This window comes from Amia ocellicauda, chromosome 22 (assembly GCF_036373705.1).
Source record: "Amia ocellicauda isolate fAmiCal2 chromosome 22, fAmiCal2.hap1, whole genome shotgun sequence".
Taxonomy (NCBI): domain Eukaryota; kingdom Metazoa; phylum Chordata; class Actinopteri; order Amiiformes; family Amiidae; genus Amia; species Amia ocellicauda.
Window position 1 is genome coordinate 17,813,539 of NC_089871.1, and position 21,199 is coordinate 17,834,737.

The 21,199-nt window shown below is 39.1% G+C and overlaps 1 protein-coding gene across 2 annotated transcripts in view; it reads right to left on the minus strand.

The window, feature by feature from the left end:
* Positions 1 to 1,303: 1,303 nt before the first annotated feature.
* The window catches only part of zap70 (zeta chain of T cell receptor associated protein kinase 70), a 33,514-nt gene continuing 13,618 nt past the window's right edge, over positions 1,304 to 21,199 (minus strand). Inside the window, exons 1-13 of one of the 2 annotated variants that reach the window (XM_066695809.1) lie at positions 18,102 to 18,158; positions 15,758 to 16,219; positions 13,257 to 13,417; positions 12,247 to 12,385; positions 8,016 to 8,097; positions 7,656 to 7,684; positions 7,039 to 7,084; positions 6,268 to 6,451; positions 5,550 to 5,756; positions 5,099 to 5,291; positions 3,749 to 3,889; positions 2,964 to 3,076; positions 1,304 to 2,779 (exon numbers count right to left, since the gene is read on the minus strand). In XM_066695809.1, the coding sequence (XP_066551906.1) occupies positions 2,665 to 2,779; positions 2,964 to 3,076; positions 3,749 to 3,889; positions 5,099 to 5,291; positions 5,550 to 5,756; positions 6,268 to 6,451; positions 7,039 to 7,084; positions 7,656 to 7,684; positions 8,016 to 8,097; positions 12,247 to 12,385; positions 13,257 to 13,417; positions 15,758 to 16,159 (1,812 nt within the window). In that variant the 5' untranslated portion in view covers positions 16,160 to 16,219; positions 18,102 to 18,158 and the 3' untranslated portion in view covers positions 1,304 to 2,664. Of the gene's footprint in view, positions 2,780 to 2,963; positions 3,077 to 3,748; positions 3,890 to 5,098; positions 5,292 to 5,549; positions 5,757 to 6,267; positions 6,452 to 7,038; positions 7,085 to 7,655; positions 7,685 to 8,015; positions 8,098 to 12,246; positions 12,386 to 13,256; positions 13,418 to 15,757; positions 16,220 to 18,101; positions 18,159 to 21,199 lie in introns of those variants that run through there. The other variant, XM_066695808.1, reaches the window with a different exon arrangement.

Below are 21,199 nucleotides of genomic sequence, written 5' to 3' on the forward strand. Positions count from 1 at the left end.
CTTGACCTTTTATTCATTGGTGAAGTGGTTCTTTTCACTGGATAATGGAAAACTCCCAGCTTTGCCTGTATTTTCCCCCTTGTCTGATTGTCTGAGATGATATGATTATCAGTTCCATGAAGCACTTGGCTGTTCAAGCTCAGGACTTTATTAAGAAACAGAAACCTGGCTGCAGTTCCTCAGTACTGGGCTCCACCGTCACTGAGTTTGTAGCTGCTGCCAAAAACAAGGAAACCTGATGCTGAGAAGCTAACACCATGAGGTTGTCCCTTCCAGCCTGGCTTATTGTACTACACTGCTGGCTGGTATTCTTAGTTCTTTACTGTCCTGTCATCACACTGTATAGAATGCTACAGCCAGCGTTCCTATTCTAAAAAGGATGAAAGATTTGTAACACCCCATTCATAGCCATTTACACTGGCATCATGTTGCTCTTTAAGTAGATGTTAGGATTCACCTAGGCCTGAAATCTCCAAGGCCTGCCACCCCTAGTTGAAGTCAATAATTAATCTCTGATCCCGTTACATTACCTTCTGAATCTTGGGTTCAAAGCTGGATGTTTTGCTCCCAGCGTTAAAGAGCAGGGTTGCAGGTACAATGTCTTTCATTGTGTCATTTACCTCTTCTGAACTGAAAGAAGGAGGGCCTGAAGTGGGCTCCCTAAAATCTCAAAGTGGTTTGAAAATTGTTTGAAATCCAATGACAGGAGCACCACTTACTGGTCAACCATGCAAGAAGCAGCACATAGTATTTTTAACGGCAGTCAATTGTTAGCAGTGTGTACAGCACCATCATGTGGACAAAGGTGAAAAGGTTTTTTAAATCATATATCAAAATACTGCTTATCAAAACCTAGAGCAGGTTCAGTGGAAGAATATCCAGTTATTGACATTTGTAAGGCAGAAGCATGCTTACTTCATCACCACTTCACATGAATGATCTAGCCAGGTGCATGTGATACAGGACATAGTTTTGCTGCTGGCAATACAACAACATCTGTACAAAACAATAGTTGTAACGGCACAGGAGAAAGGAAGTCAGTGTACATTTCTCCTGAAATGTGTTCTGTCCAGCCATCCTCCTTGTTTTCAATCTGTCTGTGCACTGTCAGGCATTCCAGGTGGCACTAAGCCCTTCATTTAACCCTGTGATTCAAATAGAGCAGTGATCTGTGGACTAGAGAACCCAACTTGTGCCCTTATTGAAGAGCTTACAATCAGTTACCCATAGCCCTTACAACTTAACTCCAAAACACACATACACACACACACACACACACAAAACAATGAAACAAGACATGAAGTAGGTAATTGCAAATTATCTTCATTTTAAAGAATACCATTTCCCTTTCAAAGACAAAATCTGAACCAAAGTTTATAAACAAATCAACAAATTAATAAGACAACAGAAGCGATAGAAAAACTTGCTGTGAATAGATTCTCATGATCTAACCTGTGGTTTTGTAAACAACAGGGCTTTGATAATAATCCAATGGAAAAATCCAAAGCCTTCCAGAAAAAATGAAATTACCAACACCAATCAGTTTCAAGGCATCTTTTTCATCCATGTAAGAAAAACATAAATATATATATATATATATATATAGTTTGATCCCAAGATAGAAATAAGGAAAGTATATTTTGCAAATGCAGCTACCAACTGATATAGAATCTGATTGAACAAAAATATAATAATCTTTGTTTCAGAGATAATCATACAAAAAACAAAAACAAAATTTAAAACAGCAGAATCACCAGTCATAATTAAATGTTAACAGGATGTTAGTTTGAAAAGTCTAATAAAATAAATCATGTAGGCTGTTTTTCTGTTTTTGACACTTAAAAAACATAGCTCCACAACTTCTGCAAAAGACATGGAGACAAGTTTGTTCTGATATTTAAAAGGGGTAAAATAAGTTATTTTCAAAGTAATTTTTAAAACCTAATTTGGGTGACTTTATAAACTCCTCTCTTAGGGTTTATATGATGCTGTTTCATGTTCACAACTAAAAACATAATTGAATGGTTTTGTTTTCAGGAATCAGGCTTTGACAATCACTTTGCAGGCAACTTCTTTTGAAATACCTACGGTGGTGTCTTTTCTAAAATAGAGTCTCCATCAAGTGTCCAAGGTGCCTTTATAAGCCAGTTTGAAAAACAAAACAAACAAGAAACAACAGTAATAAAACAAAACAAAACAAAACAAAAAAACACGTTGTTTCATTCGAAATACTTAAAAAAAGGCATAAAATCTGACAATCTCTTCAGGATGACACAATTAGGACATTATCCCTTGGCCAAGGGGCCTTGTGTTTGAATGAAACAGCCCTCATACAGACAAAAACATTTTGTTTGTTTTGTTTTTTGTTTTCTGTCCCAAGAAATTGACGACATCACATTAATGGCCGGGACTGTACGTGTGCATTCTTCCAGACAGCCGGGCAGCTCCCATCACGCAGTACAGATGAGGGGAGGGCAATCCTCAGCCATCCAATCCCTTTCCAATGCACATCCTTGTTCTGATTCATCCTTAATTATGTGAGGGGCCTTCAGTGACAGGGGTCAGTTAACTAACGAGTAAAAGAGCCAGCAATGTAATGGGATGGAAGTGCCAAGATGGCCGAGCACCTGGGCTGCTGAACAGAAATCCCTTGTTCTCTCTCTACTAGACCTCCACTGTCTTCTCTGGCTGTGCTTCGGCAGCTGGTTTCTTCGATATGGAGTAATGGTAATTGCGCACCTGTTCTTCCACTACAACAAAGCTGGGTCGTTCCTCATGTCTGTAGAGAAAAAATAAGCAAACGGTCACAAGGTGATGATGTTTTATATGACAATACATTTTTTCAGTCTATTAGCCAGCAATAAATCAGCAAATCTGTGATGTCATCTGGGCCCAGGACATTAAACACACGGCTCTTCTTAATGTCTTCCACATTGAAAACAGCATTTGAGTATGTTTCTTACTTGTAGATCCAGCAGTCTTTCATCACGTTGTACATCACCTCTGGGCACGCTGCTGGAGAATCCATGCGGTTTCCTGCTTCGATAAAGCTGATCACTTCTGGACCTTTCATTTTCTGTAAGGACCAAGCAAGAAAACGTCCTAAATATTTCATATGCATAATGTGTATATAGAAGCAAGAAGCTGTTTAGATTGGCTGAGATGAGTCTTTTAGATATCAATTTTGTTTTAGGATTAGGATTAAGATTAAGTTCTGAGCAAATGCTTGAGCAAGACTATCCAAACTATCCATGAGCATATAATCAATCTTAAACTCTCCATTTTGTCAATGGATTTTGAGCTACTTAGGAGATGTGGATGACTTGGTGAAAATGCATTTTTTTTGCTATATATTTATTTGCCTTTATCTAGGTCGATCCACATTAAACACAAATCTATAAACTTTAGACTACAGTAATTTAATAAAAAACTATAGGGCAATACAATGAAGGAGAACTGCAGTCACAGCAAATAATCGGAAGTATTGCAATACAATACAAATAGTGAGCATGTAGTACAAGCAAAACTTAAAAATGTGCCTGTGATCTGATCTTTCGTAGTGGGCAGTGCCAATTAGTGGTCTGAATAGTAGAGAGATGGATCATAAGATTTTCTATGGCATTAACTCATTTGATTTGGGCTTTTGCATAGGAGAATTATGTGAATTTACTGATCTGGACAATTTGATTGCCATATGACTTCCAGAATTAGCCAGGACTTGAACTGTGCAGGTGTATTCCAACTGTACCTTGTAAGGTTTCTGTCCATAGGTGAATGCCTCCCACATGGTGATTCCATAGCTCCACACATCACTCTTGCTGGAGAACTTGTGGAAGTTGATACATTCCGGGGCATACCACTTCAGGGGCCACTTCCCAGCTGTCCGAGCCTGCGGGCACATCACACACAACACTGAGGACACAGGGCCTCCAGTTCCTAATATCAATGTTCAACAAGAATCTTTGTTTGTGTGGTAACTATTGCAGAGCAGCATGGTTCTGATGGGGAAACTGGCTTGGTGTTCTTGTCCTTGGTGATCTCTTTATGTTGGTCAGGACATTTCTGCATACAGTCTTGTGTGTACTGGTAAAATCCTCTTAAGTGGATGCCCACCTGATTCTGGCAGTGATTGGCTCAGTTGTGCACCAATTCTTGGGGAATTGGCTGAGATAGGGGTCTTCAATCCTGGTCCTGGAGAGCCCCAATCTAGTTAGTTTGAATGGCTACCCTAAATCACCACTTTTGTGATGGTGAGGATACCATGTCACCTATGGGATCTGTATTCCTTGAGGGCTAAAGGATATCAAGCTGTTTGTTCCTAATTATCTACAACATCCTCTAATTGGGTTTCCACCCTGCCAAGGCTACTAGTCAATGGGGTCGGGTATGAGCTTTCACTACAATTTCAATATGTGGGTTAGTGTGATAGTCACAGAAGGAAGTGCACATAGTCACTTTATACCCGAGTCAGTGCTGGCTGACCCACCTGCTGAAGCGGGCTGCTCTTGACCCGGGTTGACCCACTTCCTGCTTGTGTATGTGCTTTCACACTAATGACAGTCGGAACCAGGGGTTGGTGTGATAATGAGAAAGGGGTTTGTGACTGAATTCAGAAAAATACCTGCTGAGATGAGAGTTTACAAGGCTTTGGAGGGCTACGGGCTAAGGCAAGGCTAAATTATACTGGAGTATAAGGCTTTTACCATTATAGCCTCTCAGGATATCAACAAGACTGACCTCTTTAAGTTTCGGCACTATGCCGGAAATTGACTTTCCATCAATCAATAAATCAATTTATATTTGCAGGGTAGCCACAGAGTGCTTTACATAGTGGTAAATATACAACACACATACAGCAAATAAAAGAGAATATAAATAAGTATATAAAATACATAAAAATAGACCTTGAACTAAAATAATGTAAACCAACATTAAATAAACCATTTGGCACAGAGGAGAGAAAAACAAAAAACTCCTATGGATGTCATGTAGGAGAAAATAAATCTTTGGGGGTCCACGACTTAAGGCCTAGACCTAATGGTTGCCTCCCCTCCAGGCAATATAGTTATTACAGCAGCAAAGAGATGGCAAAGCTCACCTTGTAATAGTTGTCATCGGCACCAAGGGCTTTGGACAGGCCAAAGTCACTGATCTTGGCGTAGTGCTGGTTCACCAGTAGGACATTCCTGGCTGCCAGGTCACGATGCACAAAGTTCTTCTGCTCCAGGTAGACCATGCCCAAAGAGACCTGATGCATCAGCTCCACCACGTTCTCCACTGTGATCTGTTCCCTGGGGAAGGAGGAGGGAGGGAGAAGAATCACGATCTGTAGTCTGTTTTGAGGAACTAGGTCTAATACTGAAAATGCAGAGATGGGAAGGAAAACCGAAAAAAGTGAAATTAAGGGAGAGGATTTTTTGATGGGCAATTTGGCTACTTTGACCAAACTAAAATGGAAAGGAAGTGAAAGCATATTTTCCCGTCCCATTTCTAAACCTATGCGATGCTATGATCAGCGATTTAATCCCTTTGCTGTTCTGAGTTCTTACTTCTTGGAGGACAGGTACTTGTTGAGTGGTCCTCCTGGGGCCATCTCCATGACCAGCATGAGGCTCTCAGCCTGGCACATGCCAATCATGCGCACAATGTAGGGGTTGTCCAGCTGGTGCATGATCCCCGCCTCCTTCATCATCTCGTCCTTCACCCCCTTCTCATTCTCACTCTTCAGGACCTTGATGGCCACGTCGATCTGCTTCCTACAACACAACACACACACACAAAAAAATGGCTGCATTAAGACCTATGACTTTATTAAGACAAAGGAGTACTTTGATAGAACATGGGTCATTTCAAGACATTTTCATTTCAAGACAGCTTTTAAAAAAAACAAATTGCATTGAAACAATAGCACGCTGCCTTGCACCCTCTACCTAGTGGGTAAGGCTCCCATTAACTATACTGGGTGATAATTTAAAATGGATTGATGGATGGGTGGATGGATGAGTGGAACAAATGCATTTTATTTAACAAATATTTAAAATGGTGCATTTTCACAGTGTGAGCTGACTTAAACCTGTATTTAGCAATGCGAATGGATTGAAGTCCACACCAGGATAACCTTGCAGATTTCATCAGTATCCTCAAATCACCTGTCAAAAACCATTGTGTTTAACTCCTGAAGAAGCGTCGCAGTTGTTTGTAACCATGTTAAATTAACAGTGTGGTCTTCACAGTCAGACAAGGGGGCATTTTCTAAACAATACTCACTTCCTCATCTTGTAGACGCCTTTCTTCACGCAGCCAAAGTTGCCCGAGCCCAGCTCAACCTCGTCGATCATCAGCTGTTCTCTCTTCAGGAACAACTTCTTCTCCTTCAGCTCCTCCGGGTCACTGTAGGGACTCTCATACACACTGGTGTCCATAGGCAGGGGGCGTTGTTGGCCTGCAGGAGCTTTAGGGGAAAAACACATACAGCTTAGTTAGAGATCTACATTGGAGACAGTTCCTTTTCTATGTTCCTAGTCTTCATTCTTCTGCACAGGCCATATTTAAAATAACAGAACATACTTCCTGAGTTGACAATACATACTGTATTAAAACTATAGATTCCACAAAAATATTGCAAGTTACTGTACAAAGGGTACAGTAAAAATACTCCCTCCTAGTGGTTTTGTCAAATCTAAAATGTTGAAATTCATGTATGTCCATAGTTGATCTTGCGGTGACAGTGGTCTACTAACCAACTAAGTTATGTACAGAATCCTAACAATTCAGACTTGATACTGCCTGATAACAAAAAAAAAGGAATGTTTTTAATAAATTGTCTTTCTCGCTCTCTCTTTTTCCCTCTCTTTCTTTATTGTTTTATTTAATTGAACATGAAATGTGTTATCATAATGCCCAAATGGCATATACTGGTTATCAATGTAAGGGAATATGAGGGAACTAACAAAGCAAACAAATACTATGCCACGTGCAAGGAGCATGACAACAGCTCAGCAGCATGTAAGAGCAAGAGTTGTAATGTGATTTACTCACGTTTAGGTGGCGGTGTGTATCCATTTGACCCAGGCCCTGTCTTCCTCTGTGTAGAGTATAAATTGAATTTAAAAGTGTTACCATCTCATACCCACACAACAATCAGCTTTTACATGAGTTTTACATGAGTTTTACATGATTCTGTAATATTGCGAGTTTTCATTCTTCAGTACAGGTGAATTTAAGACCATACAAAAGTTTAAAGATAATAACAGAGAGTTAATAAACTAGAGTTAATAAACATCTATTGGCACAGCATCCTTTTCATGAGAAGAAAATAACACAAGGGTTTTGCAAAAGGAGTCATGAAAAAAATAGAAGGGAACTGTTGGATTTAGTTCCAGCCTGCAATGAGGGACATCTCGTTTCTATTAGTGACCCTGGGTGATTGCTTTTCCTTGTCCAAAATAATAGGGTCAGCTCAGCAAGGAGGGAACAAAATGAGGTATTTGGCCCTTGGCGTCTTACACACTTAGAGCACTATATAACATTAGTGTGTAGCTGCCATGGTAGTGTAATGTCAAGAGCATCACCTACACACTTTGTAGACATTTCTGGACATTAAAGTCACATGCACAGAAATCAATATAGAGTCAATAATAATCAATAATACTCACACCAGAGGGGGGTGCTGGTGCAATAGCACCTATAAGTCAGGGACACAACAAAAAGGAATGTTAGAGTACAGACGCATACATAGCTTTAAACAGTCTGATGTAGAACAAGTGGCAGTACCACCTAAAGACCCAGTACACTTGTATGGACCACATCCCCTTATAACAATGTTTTCCCATTGCCTCTAAATAGCCATGGGTAGCTACCAGTCTATTTGTGATCAGTTCATTAGGACCTGTTTTGGCTATACATTGGCTGTAGCTATGGAAGTCACTATTGTAACAGTACTTTTGAACTGGCTTAGGGTAGGAAGAGAATGAACAGTCAGGATGTGATTTAGGAGGGAAAAGAGGTTGCCATACACATGCTGCTGTTTGGAGACACACAGGGTTCTCGAAGTGTGTACACCAGGCCGTCGGGTTTCAGTTTGAGATATTCTACCAGCTGGGAAAGAGAAAAAGAGATACAGGGTGTACTGAGACAATGTACTGATGCCTTCACAAACATACATCATCAAATGATCTGATTTTAGTGGAGTGTTTATGGTGTTAGCCCCATATTGACTGGGCCCTTTCGAAACAGGACAGGGTTTTTGAGTTGCAAATAAACACAAAAGCAAGAAACATGCTTTTCTTCAAGGATGTAACCGCTTTATGTCATGATCATATAAAAACATGCACGTTAGCGCCAGCAGCATGCTGTGATAGATAAGAAGGCATGCATTCAGGAGATCACCACCTCTCATTCCTTTAAAAGTAATAAGTAAAACTACAGATAGCACTTAAAAGGAGGTACGACATGTCAATGATGTGTTCACTGACTAACAAATCTGTCAGTGTAACAGAAGTGCTAGTAAAAAGGTTTAAATTTAGATGTACTGCTTTCTGACAACAGTCACCCCAAACTGATACAGGAATGAATTGGACATTGTGTAGCAGGTCAGGATTCATCATAGCATGCTATTATATGTTACATGGGTGACATTTGGGTACACACATCACACTCTGACAAGGTAATTGTCACTCTTCAAAACACATCCCCAGTTCTCCACTAGATGTCGCCATCACCCTTCTCTCCCTGTCACCTCTCCCAACTCCCTTCATTCAATCATTCAATCTACATTCCTGAAACCCATGTGCACTTCCACAATCACCCTCTGCTCCCATTCACCCTGCACCTCCCAAACTGGTTTTCTGTTACACTTATAAACCCCTCACTAACTCCTAGCAATTGTGAAGTTTTGTCAGTCTGTACTACATCGCTGAGCAGACTACCTGTGCCTCTACCACGCACCACAACTGGGTCCCCTGTTCCCGTGGCCCGCGGTACGTTACAGTACTTCTGTCTGAAATTATCAGGATGATATCAGGGGGGCAGTATGCAGCATCTTAAAAAACCCAGTGTGACATATAGGCCACAAACATTGCACAGGAGAAGTCTGGAGAAGTATGTAGCAGACAGAGACACTCAGTTCTCAGAACATATGATTTGTCTTGCCTTGACACTTTCAGGGTAATCATGGCTATATTGATAACTGTCACAGCCCAAGTCTATTCACTTCCACTGTTCCCCACTAGAGGTCGCCCTTGCCCCATCCTTACCAGTCTCCTCTCCCAGCTTCACTCCTTCAATCATTCAATCATCAGCACAATCACCCTGATTACTTACCACACACCTGCTGTCCATCATTTGTTCATTTGCCTTCCTATTTAAACCCCTCCCTGACACTCATTCAGTGCTAATTATTTTATGCCTCACAGCTACATTTCAGAGAAGTTATCTTTGTCTTGATTTATTATTACTATGACCTCTGTCTTCTCCTTTTAACCTCAACTTTGGATTTTCCTTCGACACTGTTTGCCTGATCAACTGAACCTTTGCCTGTGACCTTGACTGAGCCTTTTTTCCTGCCAGTACTTTTCCTCAATCTGTTTCTGACAGCCTCTACCACACTCCGCACTTGGGTCCTCTGCTTCCCTGTCCTTCCTAGTCCTATGCATTGTGACAATAACGAATCTTCTTGTTGTTTCTGAGAGTTGTCCACAAGGTTACAGAAGTGGTGGAAATGTACCAGAGGATTTGACATATCTACTCATTAGCTATATTGTTGATTATTCAGTAGTCAATATTTTAGCTTTGCATATTAACAGGGGTGTAAAGTAATGAAGTATTAATACTTCGTTCCTGTTCTTAAGTACGTTTTTCGAGTATTTGCACTTTACTTAAGTATTTTTTATTTGTGTTTACTTTTACTCCACTACAGTTACGAACAAAATAATGTACTTTTTACTACATTACATTTCCCACAGAGGACTCGTTACTGAGGAATTACATACATCTACGTGGAATTAACATGTTTCAGGTTTGCTAGATGCTTGTGACCAATCACGCTGTAGCATAATGTGCAGCGCTGTAGTGAGCCGGATCCGTGGCACAGATCCATCCCCTCTCTTGTCCATTAGTTCTTTACTTTCCTGAGCAAAGATAGACTCGAACCCGCTGCCGGACCTGATAGTGATACTCCGCACTGAGTGACACACGGTATAACCTTTCAGAGGCATTTCTCTATTTTCTGAAGGACCCAGCAGAGCGAGTTATTGATTGTTCTGATGCTTGCATTCGGCAACAAAGGCTGTTTTTGAGCATTCAGGCTGTTTGGGGGTTTGAAGGAGTTTAGCCTACATCCTCCCTAATTTGGTTCATGTCTCTGACCTTAACAGTTTCATAAAATGAGTAATAATCGCATCCTTCTAAAGGCTCGTCCTGCGTCAGACATGAATATAAAGTGTGTAGGTGGTTCAAACTGGACGCAAGCGGAAATCGTAGAACCGCCTGTATTTCAATAGGAGCTCCACTGCTCTAAGGAAAATCAACATTGCTGATATATAAATTGTCACTATCTTGATTTTTTTACCGCGACTGGAAAGAATCTGACCAATCAGAAATGACGTCAACCCATGTGGAAACACGCACAGTATATGTGCGCGACCCATAACAAACCGCATGGATGATGAGAAGTTAGTTAATGAGGCACAGCAATATCCATTAGTGTCTCATTGTACATTAAAAGACAAACACATCAATTAGACAATGCGTGGGTGAACATCACAGCATATGAGAAATGGTTCCTGAAATCATGTCCATGGTGATGTTTACTCTTTTATATAAAACAAAATTTGTTTAAGATTAAGGCATGTGTAACATCACATTTTATATTTATTATATATATAATGAAAAAATGTTTTTGTAGCCGCACTCTCAATTATTAGGTATTTATAGCCCTGATGATAACACAGTAGTGTCGAAAGGTATTGTTTTCCATAAAATGAAACTTTTGTAATACAAGAGTCCTTTTTCTGAAGTGCCCCTTCGTTTGTTTCAGTCACTGCTCCCCCAAAAGTTTTGTGATTCAAACCCAGTCTTCTGCAACATAGTGCATTAGATTACATTATAACAAATGGGATCACTACAGGGGTACATATTTTATATTGTTTATTTTGTTTTGTGTATTAATATACAACTGTTTGGGATATATGTATATGTGTGTGTTTGTGTGAACAGTGAGTTTGCTAAGAAAACTCCAAATTATTTATATAAATCCCCCAATGTTACCCTTTGTTAATACTGAATACACATGAAAGTAATATCCAGATATAAGTCTAATAACATTTCTTTTTGTCGGATTTGTTTTCTTCAAGATAAAATTGAGGAACCATAAAAATAACTTGATAATTTATGGAAAATAAAATGTTGGATTAAAACATTTCTTGTGTGCCCCCTTCATAAGGCTCACATACAAACACTTTCACTGTATTACTAAAATCACAATGTACTTTTACTTTTGGTACTTGTGTACTCTTAAAAGTAGCTACTTTTTTACTTTTACTCAAGTACTGTTTGAATGGGAGACTTTTTACTTTTACTGGAGTAAGTTTTTGATAGAATATTTTTACTTTTACTCAAAAATGACTTCCGAATACTTTTTAAACCTCTGCATATTAATCAGTATTTAATGCATATTCATTGATTCTTCCTAATTTTTCACACATATATACTTTTCTTTGTCCTTTCGAGGTCTCAACCTATAAACAAACCGTACATTTGTCTTTGGGCTCAGAACCTTCCCTGAGTCCGGGGATCCTCTGTATCTCTGTCACCTGTTTCTCTATATTATTTTATTACCAAATACACAATAAACATCTTATTTATTCACTATGGTCCTGTATATTCCTTACACATCAGATGTCTTACACTATTATCTTAATATCCCAGGTTTGTGACGTATGTCATGCTGGATTTCTAGGGGTTTAAAAAATAATTAAAAAATGCAAAACTACCAAAACAATAAATAAATATAACAAATATGAAAAACATGTTTAACTTAATTTCATGTTTGGAACTTTCTAAGAGATCACTGTATTGTAATCTGGCCTCTTGATAATCAAGCAATATCAATTTAGCCGAGCTCAATTGTGAAAGTGTTCACTTCTTTAATTTCTTCCCTTACTCTGTCTTAAAGGGAGTTTTATGGATAGATGGCAACTGACCTTAGAATAATGAGGATCATGTATGAGAGAATATTGGTTTTTCTACCTGCCAGATGGTGTCAAATTTGGTTCCTTCAGGCATGGAGTACCTTCCAGATTTGTCCTGGATAATCTGGTAGTGGTAGGCAGTTTTTCCATACATCATGGATAGCGCAAAGGTCCCCATCTCATCCCTGTCTCTCACTCTGCGCAGATGAAGGAATGAAAAGCCCCTGAAAATCTGTCATCATGTTTTTCCATTTGACTGCCAAGGATTCATTTAAGTGTGTGGTGCCTCAGTAAAAGCAGAGATATTCTGTTTCCTTTATTGTAATAAAATATACATTTATTTAAATGATTGAGGTGATTCGTTTGCCCCCAGGTCTCAAATTCTTTACCATTTTCTGTCAGTAATTGTAAAAGATTATTGGGGTAAACCTAGCCAGGGATGAGGTAGACTTTCAAAAGGAGCAATGAAACTTCAGAGCTGTGGTGAAGATGTGGCAAGGGTTTTGTTTGGCCAGACTTGGGTGCATGAGTGTAAGGCTTGTGTATTTAAAATCCTAATTTATATATGTTTTCTTTGTCATGTTAAAGCCCAAGGGGGATCTTTATGTTTTGAGCTTAAAAACATATTTCCTCTATAATCAAATTTAAAGCAAGCCTAGATCAGTCAATGTGGTCAGTGAGTAGGTGGATACAAAGCTGGGGCTTGCCTTGCTTATATTTTAAGACTGGATCAGGGTTATAATTAATGCAGCTGGCTTAGCCACACTGTTATCACCAGCTGTGCTTTTGGCTAATTTTGAGCCTTCCATCAAACTGCTATCACTCGGTAATTGTGGAAAATTGACCTTAACACGCAATTTGGAAATGAGAGGTTAAATTGTAGCAATAAAAAAGCAGGGGAAATCTGTTTTTAGCTGCAAACAAGAAGGGGTAATCTTCACTCTGCCTTGCACCCTGCGTCTGCCATGTTAGGTACTAGCTCACCATGACCCTATACTGGACATAGCAATTATTGGAAATGCAAGGATGGAAAGAAGGCCTGTGTTAGTCTGTGTGGGGGGGACTTACAGGAATTTGCCATCGGGTTGCACTCCAGAATACAGACGCCTCTCGCCCTCCGTGCGTTTGATCTTGCCGTGGTACCAGGGCATTTTCTCATGGGCTGTCGTGGCGATTAGCTTCTCCAGCTGTGGGGCTTGGCTAATAATGGCCTGCTCCATGGCCTCTCCCTGCAACAACATACAATCCTTTACACTTACAGCCACTTCCTTCTTCCACCACTTTCCCAAGCACCCCTGCTTTCAGGCCCCATGATGACTCACTACGATCCTGGCACTTTTCTGGACAAGTTTTTCACCTCAGTTTGGAAATGGCCAGATGCTAGTGCTCTCATTTAAGAGCTGCAGGAAATGCTTAACAATCCTGAACCTGCAGGTGCCTGAACAGCTGGGAGGCAGTACTGTGTGAGCAAGTGAGGCTAGCTGACCCAGCTGACTTCTACACATCCAATCCTGAGATTGACCGGATATAAAGTGGCAATAGCTGAGTCTGGATTGGAGACAATGTGAATCCTGGCTAAGGGACACAAGCGGTGCACCTGGTCAAGTCAGTAACACTTTAGATTGAATGGTGTCAATAGATATTTAATATTTAATTAATAATGTATATGTGTTCAACAAACACACTATTGCATTCTCTTGAATATTTATTAACTATATCTATAGATGTGCCATATGGAAGCCATATTGCGTGCCCTTGTACAAGTTGTAGACTGTTCATAAAATTTCTATAGACACATCATAAGGACCCTACATGAACATGCAAAAACAATAAAATTGTACCACATTATATATATATATATATATATATATATATATATATATATATATATATATATATATATATATATATATATATATATGTAGACTGTTAATTAAATATCTATAGACACATCATAAGGACCCTACATGAACATGCAAAAACAATAAAATTTGGTCCAATTTTATTGTTTTTGCATGTTCATGTAGGGTCCTTATGATGTGTCTATAGATATTTAATTAACAGTCTACAACTTGTACAAGGGCACGCAACGTGGCTTCCATATGGCACATCTATAGTTATAGTTAATAAATATTCAAGAGAACACAATAGCTTGTTTGTTGAACACATATGGATTATTAATTAAATAACTATTAAATACCTGTTGACACCACTCAATCTAAAGTGTCACCATGAAGTCTATCATAGATTAATTGTAAACTTAAAGCAATTACCCGAGTTTTCCACCTTTGACAAATTGGTACTGGCCCTTGGGGTTGCCCCAAGAATGTTAGAATAGTTTAAAATCCTCATGAAAAGTGACTGGATTTTAATGGCGCCAGATGAAAGAGAATAAAGTCAATGAAGTGGGAATGTAACCCTCGAGGAACTCAATTCAATTAATTCGCAATCAATTTATTTATTTCAGTGAAGGGGCATATGTAAAAAACATTTCCTCTCAAAGTATCTGAGAGATTTTAGGAGCCAGATAACAGGATGCTGGTTCAACAGAAACATTGGACTTTGCCAGGTAATGACTTAAGATGAGAATGTCTTCTAAATGTAACACATTTTCAACTGTTCAAAGATGAAGGTGTTCCGTTTGCCTTATTAGCTGCCTTTTTTTTCACTTTGAACGGAAGAAGTTATTAAACAACCTGGCAGACGCAGCAGTAACCTGTATAGGAGTCAGCCCACATTTCCTATGGGGGTGTTCACTGTGTCACAATGAGCTATGCTGTTAATAAGTATAGTGTAGTTTAGTTTTCAATTGAAATGGTTCAACAACAGCAGTTCAAGAAAACAAGTTCCACATAAGTGGGTTAGGTGTAATTTACTTGAAAATACACTGAAATGCAGTGGAAGCTGCTCTCAGAGAGACTGTATGCTAGAATTACAACATATATCCTGTATTAATGGGTTCCTTTTGGCACATGTTTTAATGATACTTTCTTCTGCACTTTTTGCATTTCACCTGAACTCTTAACGACTTCAGTTATATTCACTTCAGTGGTGTAAGTTACCACTGTTGCCAGGTCTTCAGCCATTGAAGGTTTTCAGTTAGTTCCAAGACCAAGAGTGAAGAACACTATAGTCTCTTGGCACTCACTTTCCTTCCCTTTCCCCTTGTAAAATATATTAATTCAATTTAGAACAAAGATCCCTGTATCCCAATATGCAGTATATTTTAAGTCAAGAAGAACACTGATAAGCAATTTCATAATCTTGCCTTATTGAGAGATTGTTTAAGGAATATCAGAGTTACCCAAGAATTTATTTATCTATTTTATAAATAGAAAAAAGCTATAGACAACAAATGACGTTGTTAAAACATGTATAATTTAATGCTACCTTAAAGTAATTGAGTAATGGTATTGAGTTAAGCAAGCAATGACTAAATGTAACCCACTGCTTTGGTGAATACAGATGACATTCTCTCAAGCACATGTGGAATGCTGGGTAATTTTGACATTGCCTGTAGCTCCAGCTTTGGTACTCCCTCCTCCTCCCCTTCCCTCTCTCACTCTCACCTCCAGGTTCCAGGTATGGCGGACGTACTCGCGCAGCATGTTCTCCCGCAGACTGTCGAAGACACCTGGTTTGGGGGTGGTGCCAGGGAGCCGTAGACAGGGCTTGCGGAGGGTGCAGACCAGGCCGTCGGCGTCCTTGGAGTAGTACTCGCACAGCTCTGCTGGACCACAATGGGACTTCCCCCCGGCGATGGCGTAGGTGCCGTTCATTTGCCGCTCAACTGGGTAGTGGTGCAACTGGACTTCATACACCACCGACAGCACATAGCCACCGAGGCTCCGCAGGCACTGCCTCAGCAGGAACAGCCCGTCTGCCATGCCTTCCAACTTCAGCACATCCTCTGCTTCCGCCCGGCTGATACTGCCGTGGAAGAAAGGGAGATCGGCTGCAGGATCCGGCATCGCTTCCCTTTGAAAGGACTAAGGGGGATATGGGAGGCTCGTCTTCTCTCAAAAGCACACCTGGAGCAAAGAAAAACAGGAATAAAATTGTACTGTAGTCAGTCAGTGCTGGAAGGTCAATGCCTGGCAAATTGTCAAAGTGGTGTTAAACCCCCAGTCCCTCTGAGAAACCATAGTGTGGCATAGCTGTTAAAATCCTCCAAGGTATTCTAAATCAGCGATGTGCATCTCAGAAGTCTGGCGCATATATTTCATAAAGTTCACTTTCTCCCTTTGTTGTTATTTTAAATAACAAATTAAAATTTTCCTTGAGGTGAAGGTTTTTTTTTTTAGACAGGCTGTCTACAATAAAGAAATAATTGTTCTCGTTTTATAGGTTTTGCTTGGGCACTTGATTCAGGTTGTCAAGATTCAAAAAGGACTCTGACCAACTAAATTCAGAGGACCTCATCAAGATCTACAACAACACAACGGAACACGACACAAGCAGAAACTAGTTTTAAAATCTTTCAAGACAGACTGGGACAAAATACTCTTCCCATAGAGAACTGTGGTTGGCTGGACCCAACTCCCTAGCTTCAATGTTGAAATAGCTACAAGACTACATGGGTGTGTTAAAGAATGAGTTGATGTTTTAATTGTACAACTGTTAAGCTACTAACAACAAGGCAAGTGAAATGGGACCAAAGGCCTTCACTCATTCGTTAGCTTTTAATGATCTTACGTTATTAAACACCACAACACACTGAAATCAGTATGATCATTTAATACTTATTGTATCTAATACTTATATTTGATATACGATGATAAAAAAAAAAAAAGTATTTTTAAAAGGACGGGAATCGAAAAATGCAAAGTCCGCAAATGTTGTGATCCGCTGATACGCTCCTCGGTTGCAGCGGTTTTATTTATCTTGAGAAACAAGTTAGTGGGGGGGCGGAGTAGTCTTTCAATATCGGCCTGCTCTGTTAGATGGATTCTGGAGTGATATTCATATCACAAAAACAATACCGATATTCCATAGGGCAAGAGGTGTGTTTCAGTCTGTGTTAAACTGAACACGCCACACAGTTCAAACAGATTCTACACTGGAATCCAGTTGAGAGTGGAAGGGCAAGCATATCAGTCACAATGGCATGACATTATGCTTATCTGCTTCCCCTGTACCCTATCCTGGAGATTGGGAGAGTTCACAAGCTTGAAAAACAGAAAGCAAAACAAGCACCAAAGCAGACCAATATATGAAGCAGTCCAAAAACCAATGTAACCAATGATCTGGATTATTCTTAAGTGCTGAGACTCCAGAGTAGGTTGGAGATGAGGGGGGGATGTGCAGTGGATTTGAAGGGGGAGTGAATCTCAGTGCCTTTGAAACCCAGAACGTTCTACCGTGGGGTGCTGACGGCAGCACTGTAACCACAGCAGGAAACTCAACAGGTTTTTCTCCCCCCCCCTCCCCCCCTGCAGTCTTACTCTCTCAAGCGCCCGCTTTACCCTCCAAACAGGTGTTATTCTAGAATGTTCCCTGGTTCAAATGGCTGAGTGGAACAATAAGGGTAAGTCAGGGAAAATAAGTTGATAAAGCAGGCAAATGTTAACCTGCCCTCAAAAACATGTGCTCTCCTTGACTATCTCTATCGTTCTTTCCAAGTACTTACAAAAGCCAGTTTGCAACACATCACAGCCCAATTCCCCCTCAAGATTTTTTTGCCCCTCACACAGATCCTTTTCTCTCAGAAATCTGCATTGTTTGCTCTTGATTACCATAGCGGATTGATGTTTTACGCCAACAATTAGTTGCTTTGTCTTTTCCAGTTGGAGTATTTTCAAATTTATTTTCACACACCCCCCAAAAAAGTAATTAAAACACATAAATAGATAACCAATTTCTTTATCTTTATTTATTTTTTTAAATTTGCCTTTATTTATTTTAAATACTCACCTTCCGAACAACAAATATTGGCGTTGTTGGTCTGTGCAGGAGAGGAGTGTATGATTCAAGTAAGCAGCGACTTATTAACGTCTTCATTAAATTATGACGGTAGAGGAGACACGCCTTTTAAATCTGTCACGCCCTCTGTTACGACTGATACTCAACAACGCAGCTGCCAATCAATGCTTTTAAACGTTTTTTTTTTTTTTTTTTTTTTTTTTATAAAACATGTTTTTTAGCTTGCACAGGTTATTAGAAAATAGTTGTCCATGAGAAACCTTATCATTATTGTCATGATTGAAGATTGTATGATACACAGAAATAAAGGGAAGTTTCCAGATAAGAGAAGATATGTTTCTGGAATACAAAACTGAAAAGGGTCTTTTCTCAGAGGATTCCTAGTAATCTGGGATTTTATAATTCAGTCAAACCATTACAAGGAGTCAGAGAAAAGAATGCTAAAGCAACACGGTGAAGTCTGATTGCTTGGAAAACATTCAGGGATAGAATATCCTATATTAAAACATGATATTTGGATGGGAAACATAAAAAAAGGCCTGAGTCAGAAAGTGGGTTTAACAGATGTTGTTATCCTGACACTAAATACAAAAGACCGTTTGATACCATTTAAAAGTATATATATATATATATATATATATATATATATATATACAGAATCATCCAAGAATGCAATGAATGTGATGGATTGTGGTGAAATGCAGATTAATATGAATTGCCAGCTGTCTGAAATGCATCACCAAGGCCTTGCCAAAAAATGAACAAAAACCCAAGGGGGACCATATTTAATTACTGGAAAAATATAGAATATGGTGTTAAATAAGAATGTTCAAAGGGGTCCTAGGTTTCATTGTGGAAACTTGTCCAGGGGGATCGATTTTGGCAGGATAGTCTATGAATATGAATTTGGAACTCCAGGATTCCTATGGGGACTATTTTCTTTATCTTTTTTATACACCAGAAACCTTTTAATTGAGTTCATATGTGTTTCCTCTTCCAGCTTGGCTGTTAATGTGTCAGAAACTCACTGCTTTATCCAACTTCATCTTATTTGTATCAGGACTATAGGAACTTTGTCTGCCTATTTCCAATTAGGGGCTGCTACACAGTGTTTGTTTTAAAGAAACAATCTGTACAGAAAGTATCAATGCATCTGAAAGAGGACTGTGCTGACTTGCTGACTGGCCTCGGTCAAGTTTCACACAGAGTACTCTATGGGTGTGATAATTCAGCAGCATATTTTAATTGGCTGGTAAATAGAGAAGACATGATTAGGCTTGGGCATATACTGTGATTGTAACCCTACATCTTGACAGCACTTAGCTTTCACCGTCCAGGATGTAGGAAGTCACTTACTGTACTTGTGTAAATTGTAAATAGGAATTTGTAAAATGTATTATTTTGAATTGCTGTTTTAGCTAAATTGAATTTGTAATGATTGATGCCTTGTACTTCACTGTATTTTTGCACTTTGTTTGCACTTATGTTGTAAGTCGCCCTGGATAAGAGTGTCTGCCAAGAAATAATAATAATAATAATAATAATAATAATAATAATAATAATAATAATAATAATACCTGAATTATCAACTCATTCTTTACTGTCAAATATATTAATTAGGCACATTTACACTGCTATTTCTTATCTCTGATTTCTGATCAAATGCATCGGTACATTTGACCAGGATCAGTGATGTCTTGTCTACACTGCCATTTGATCAGGCAGGCCGCAAGGGTCTTTGCATGCACACTAACATGTATCCAAACTTAATTATATGCATATATTAAATGAGTCCTTTAGAACACAGAGCTATATTGAAAGCTGTCAATTTATCTCATTATGAGTTTTTCTAACAAGTAAAACCAATGCACTTGCATATTTTTCACAAACGAAGCATTTAAATACAATTATCATCATATATATTTTTGCTAACATAAAATAAAAAGCCATTTAATGTTATATTTAAAAAAATAATTTGTGTTTCACGAGCATGGCCAGGTTTGGATTTGGTCTTAGTATGGTTTGACATTTAGGAGACGTGAGCATGTATTTTTAATTTCCCTGAGCTTGTTTCTACCTACAATATACTAGCATTGACTGTACCACAAGGATCGCCTACAGGCAGAATACTTAATTTCCATGCCTGTACCATCTTAATAATAATCTTTCACTGACAGGTTTAATCATATCTGGTTCCATTTCTTCATTTTTGCTGCCTCTGCTCCCCCCACATTCCATCCATTTTCACTGCATGATTTTGTCAACAGGGTCTTGTTAACACACCAAATAATACATGGCTGGTCCGAAGCTAGTTATTAACACCGTCTGGTTGATTTGTTACAAACACTTCACTGCCTTGAAGCTAAAGGAAAATGCTTTCTCTCCAGCAAGTGGTGGCTCGAATGGGAGGTTTAAGTGAAGCACGAGAGACAAGCACAGCACTGACGCTGAGCCACGGATTAAAATATTATATATTATATTATATTATATTATATTATATTATATTATATTATATTATATTATATTATATTATATTAAAATATTAAATTTATTATTTTCGATCATTTAAGATGAGAATGTCTGGAAGCACCCTAGGGTTGTGGTTCTCAAACCTGGACCTGGAGAACCCCCTACCCTGCTGGTTTTTGCATTCAATTAAGTAATTAAGTAATTGAGAGCTCGGTTGGAACAAGAAACAGCTGAGTAGGGGGTACCCAGGACCAGGATTGAGAACCACTGCCCTAGGGTACAAAGTCACAAGTTGACTGAGCTACCTCACAATGTAGTGATGGTGCGAGAGGTTGGGCTGGGCCTTGAAGTTACAATAGATAGGTAAAATAGATTGTATACAATTTAAATGTAATGTACCATAAAACTTCAATTAAACGCCCCTGATGTTTATTCCAAATAACTGCAAGAAGCCCTGGCGTCAATTGAAGACCGGCGATTGTATTAAACATTCATAAATAACTCATGCAGGGTAAGAAGAGCCTGGAAACATTTCTTCATTATAGAAGTAGGCTAAGAGGCCAGGCTTTTATTTATTTATTGTTTAAATTATAATATTTGTTTTTAAATAATTTGTTTTC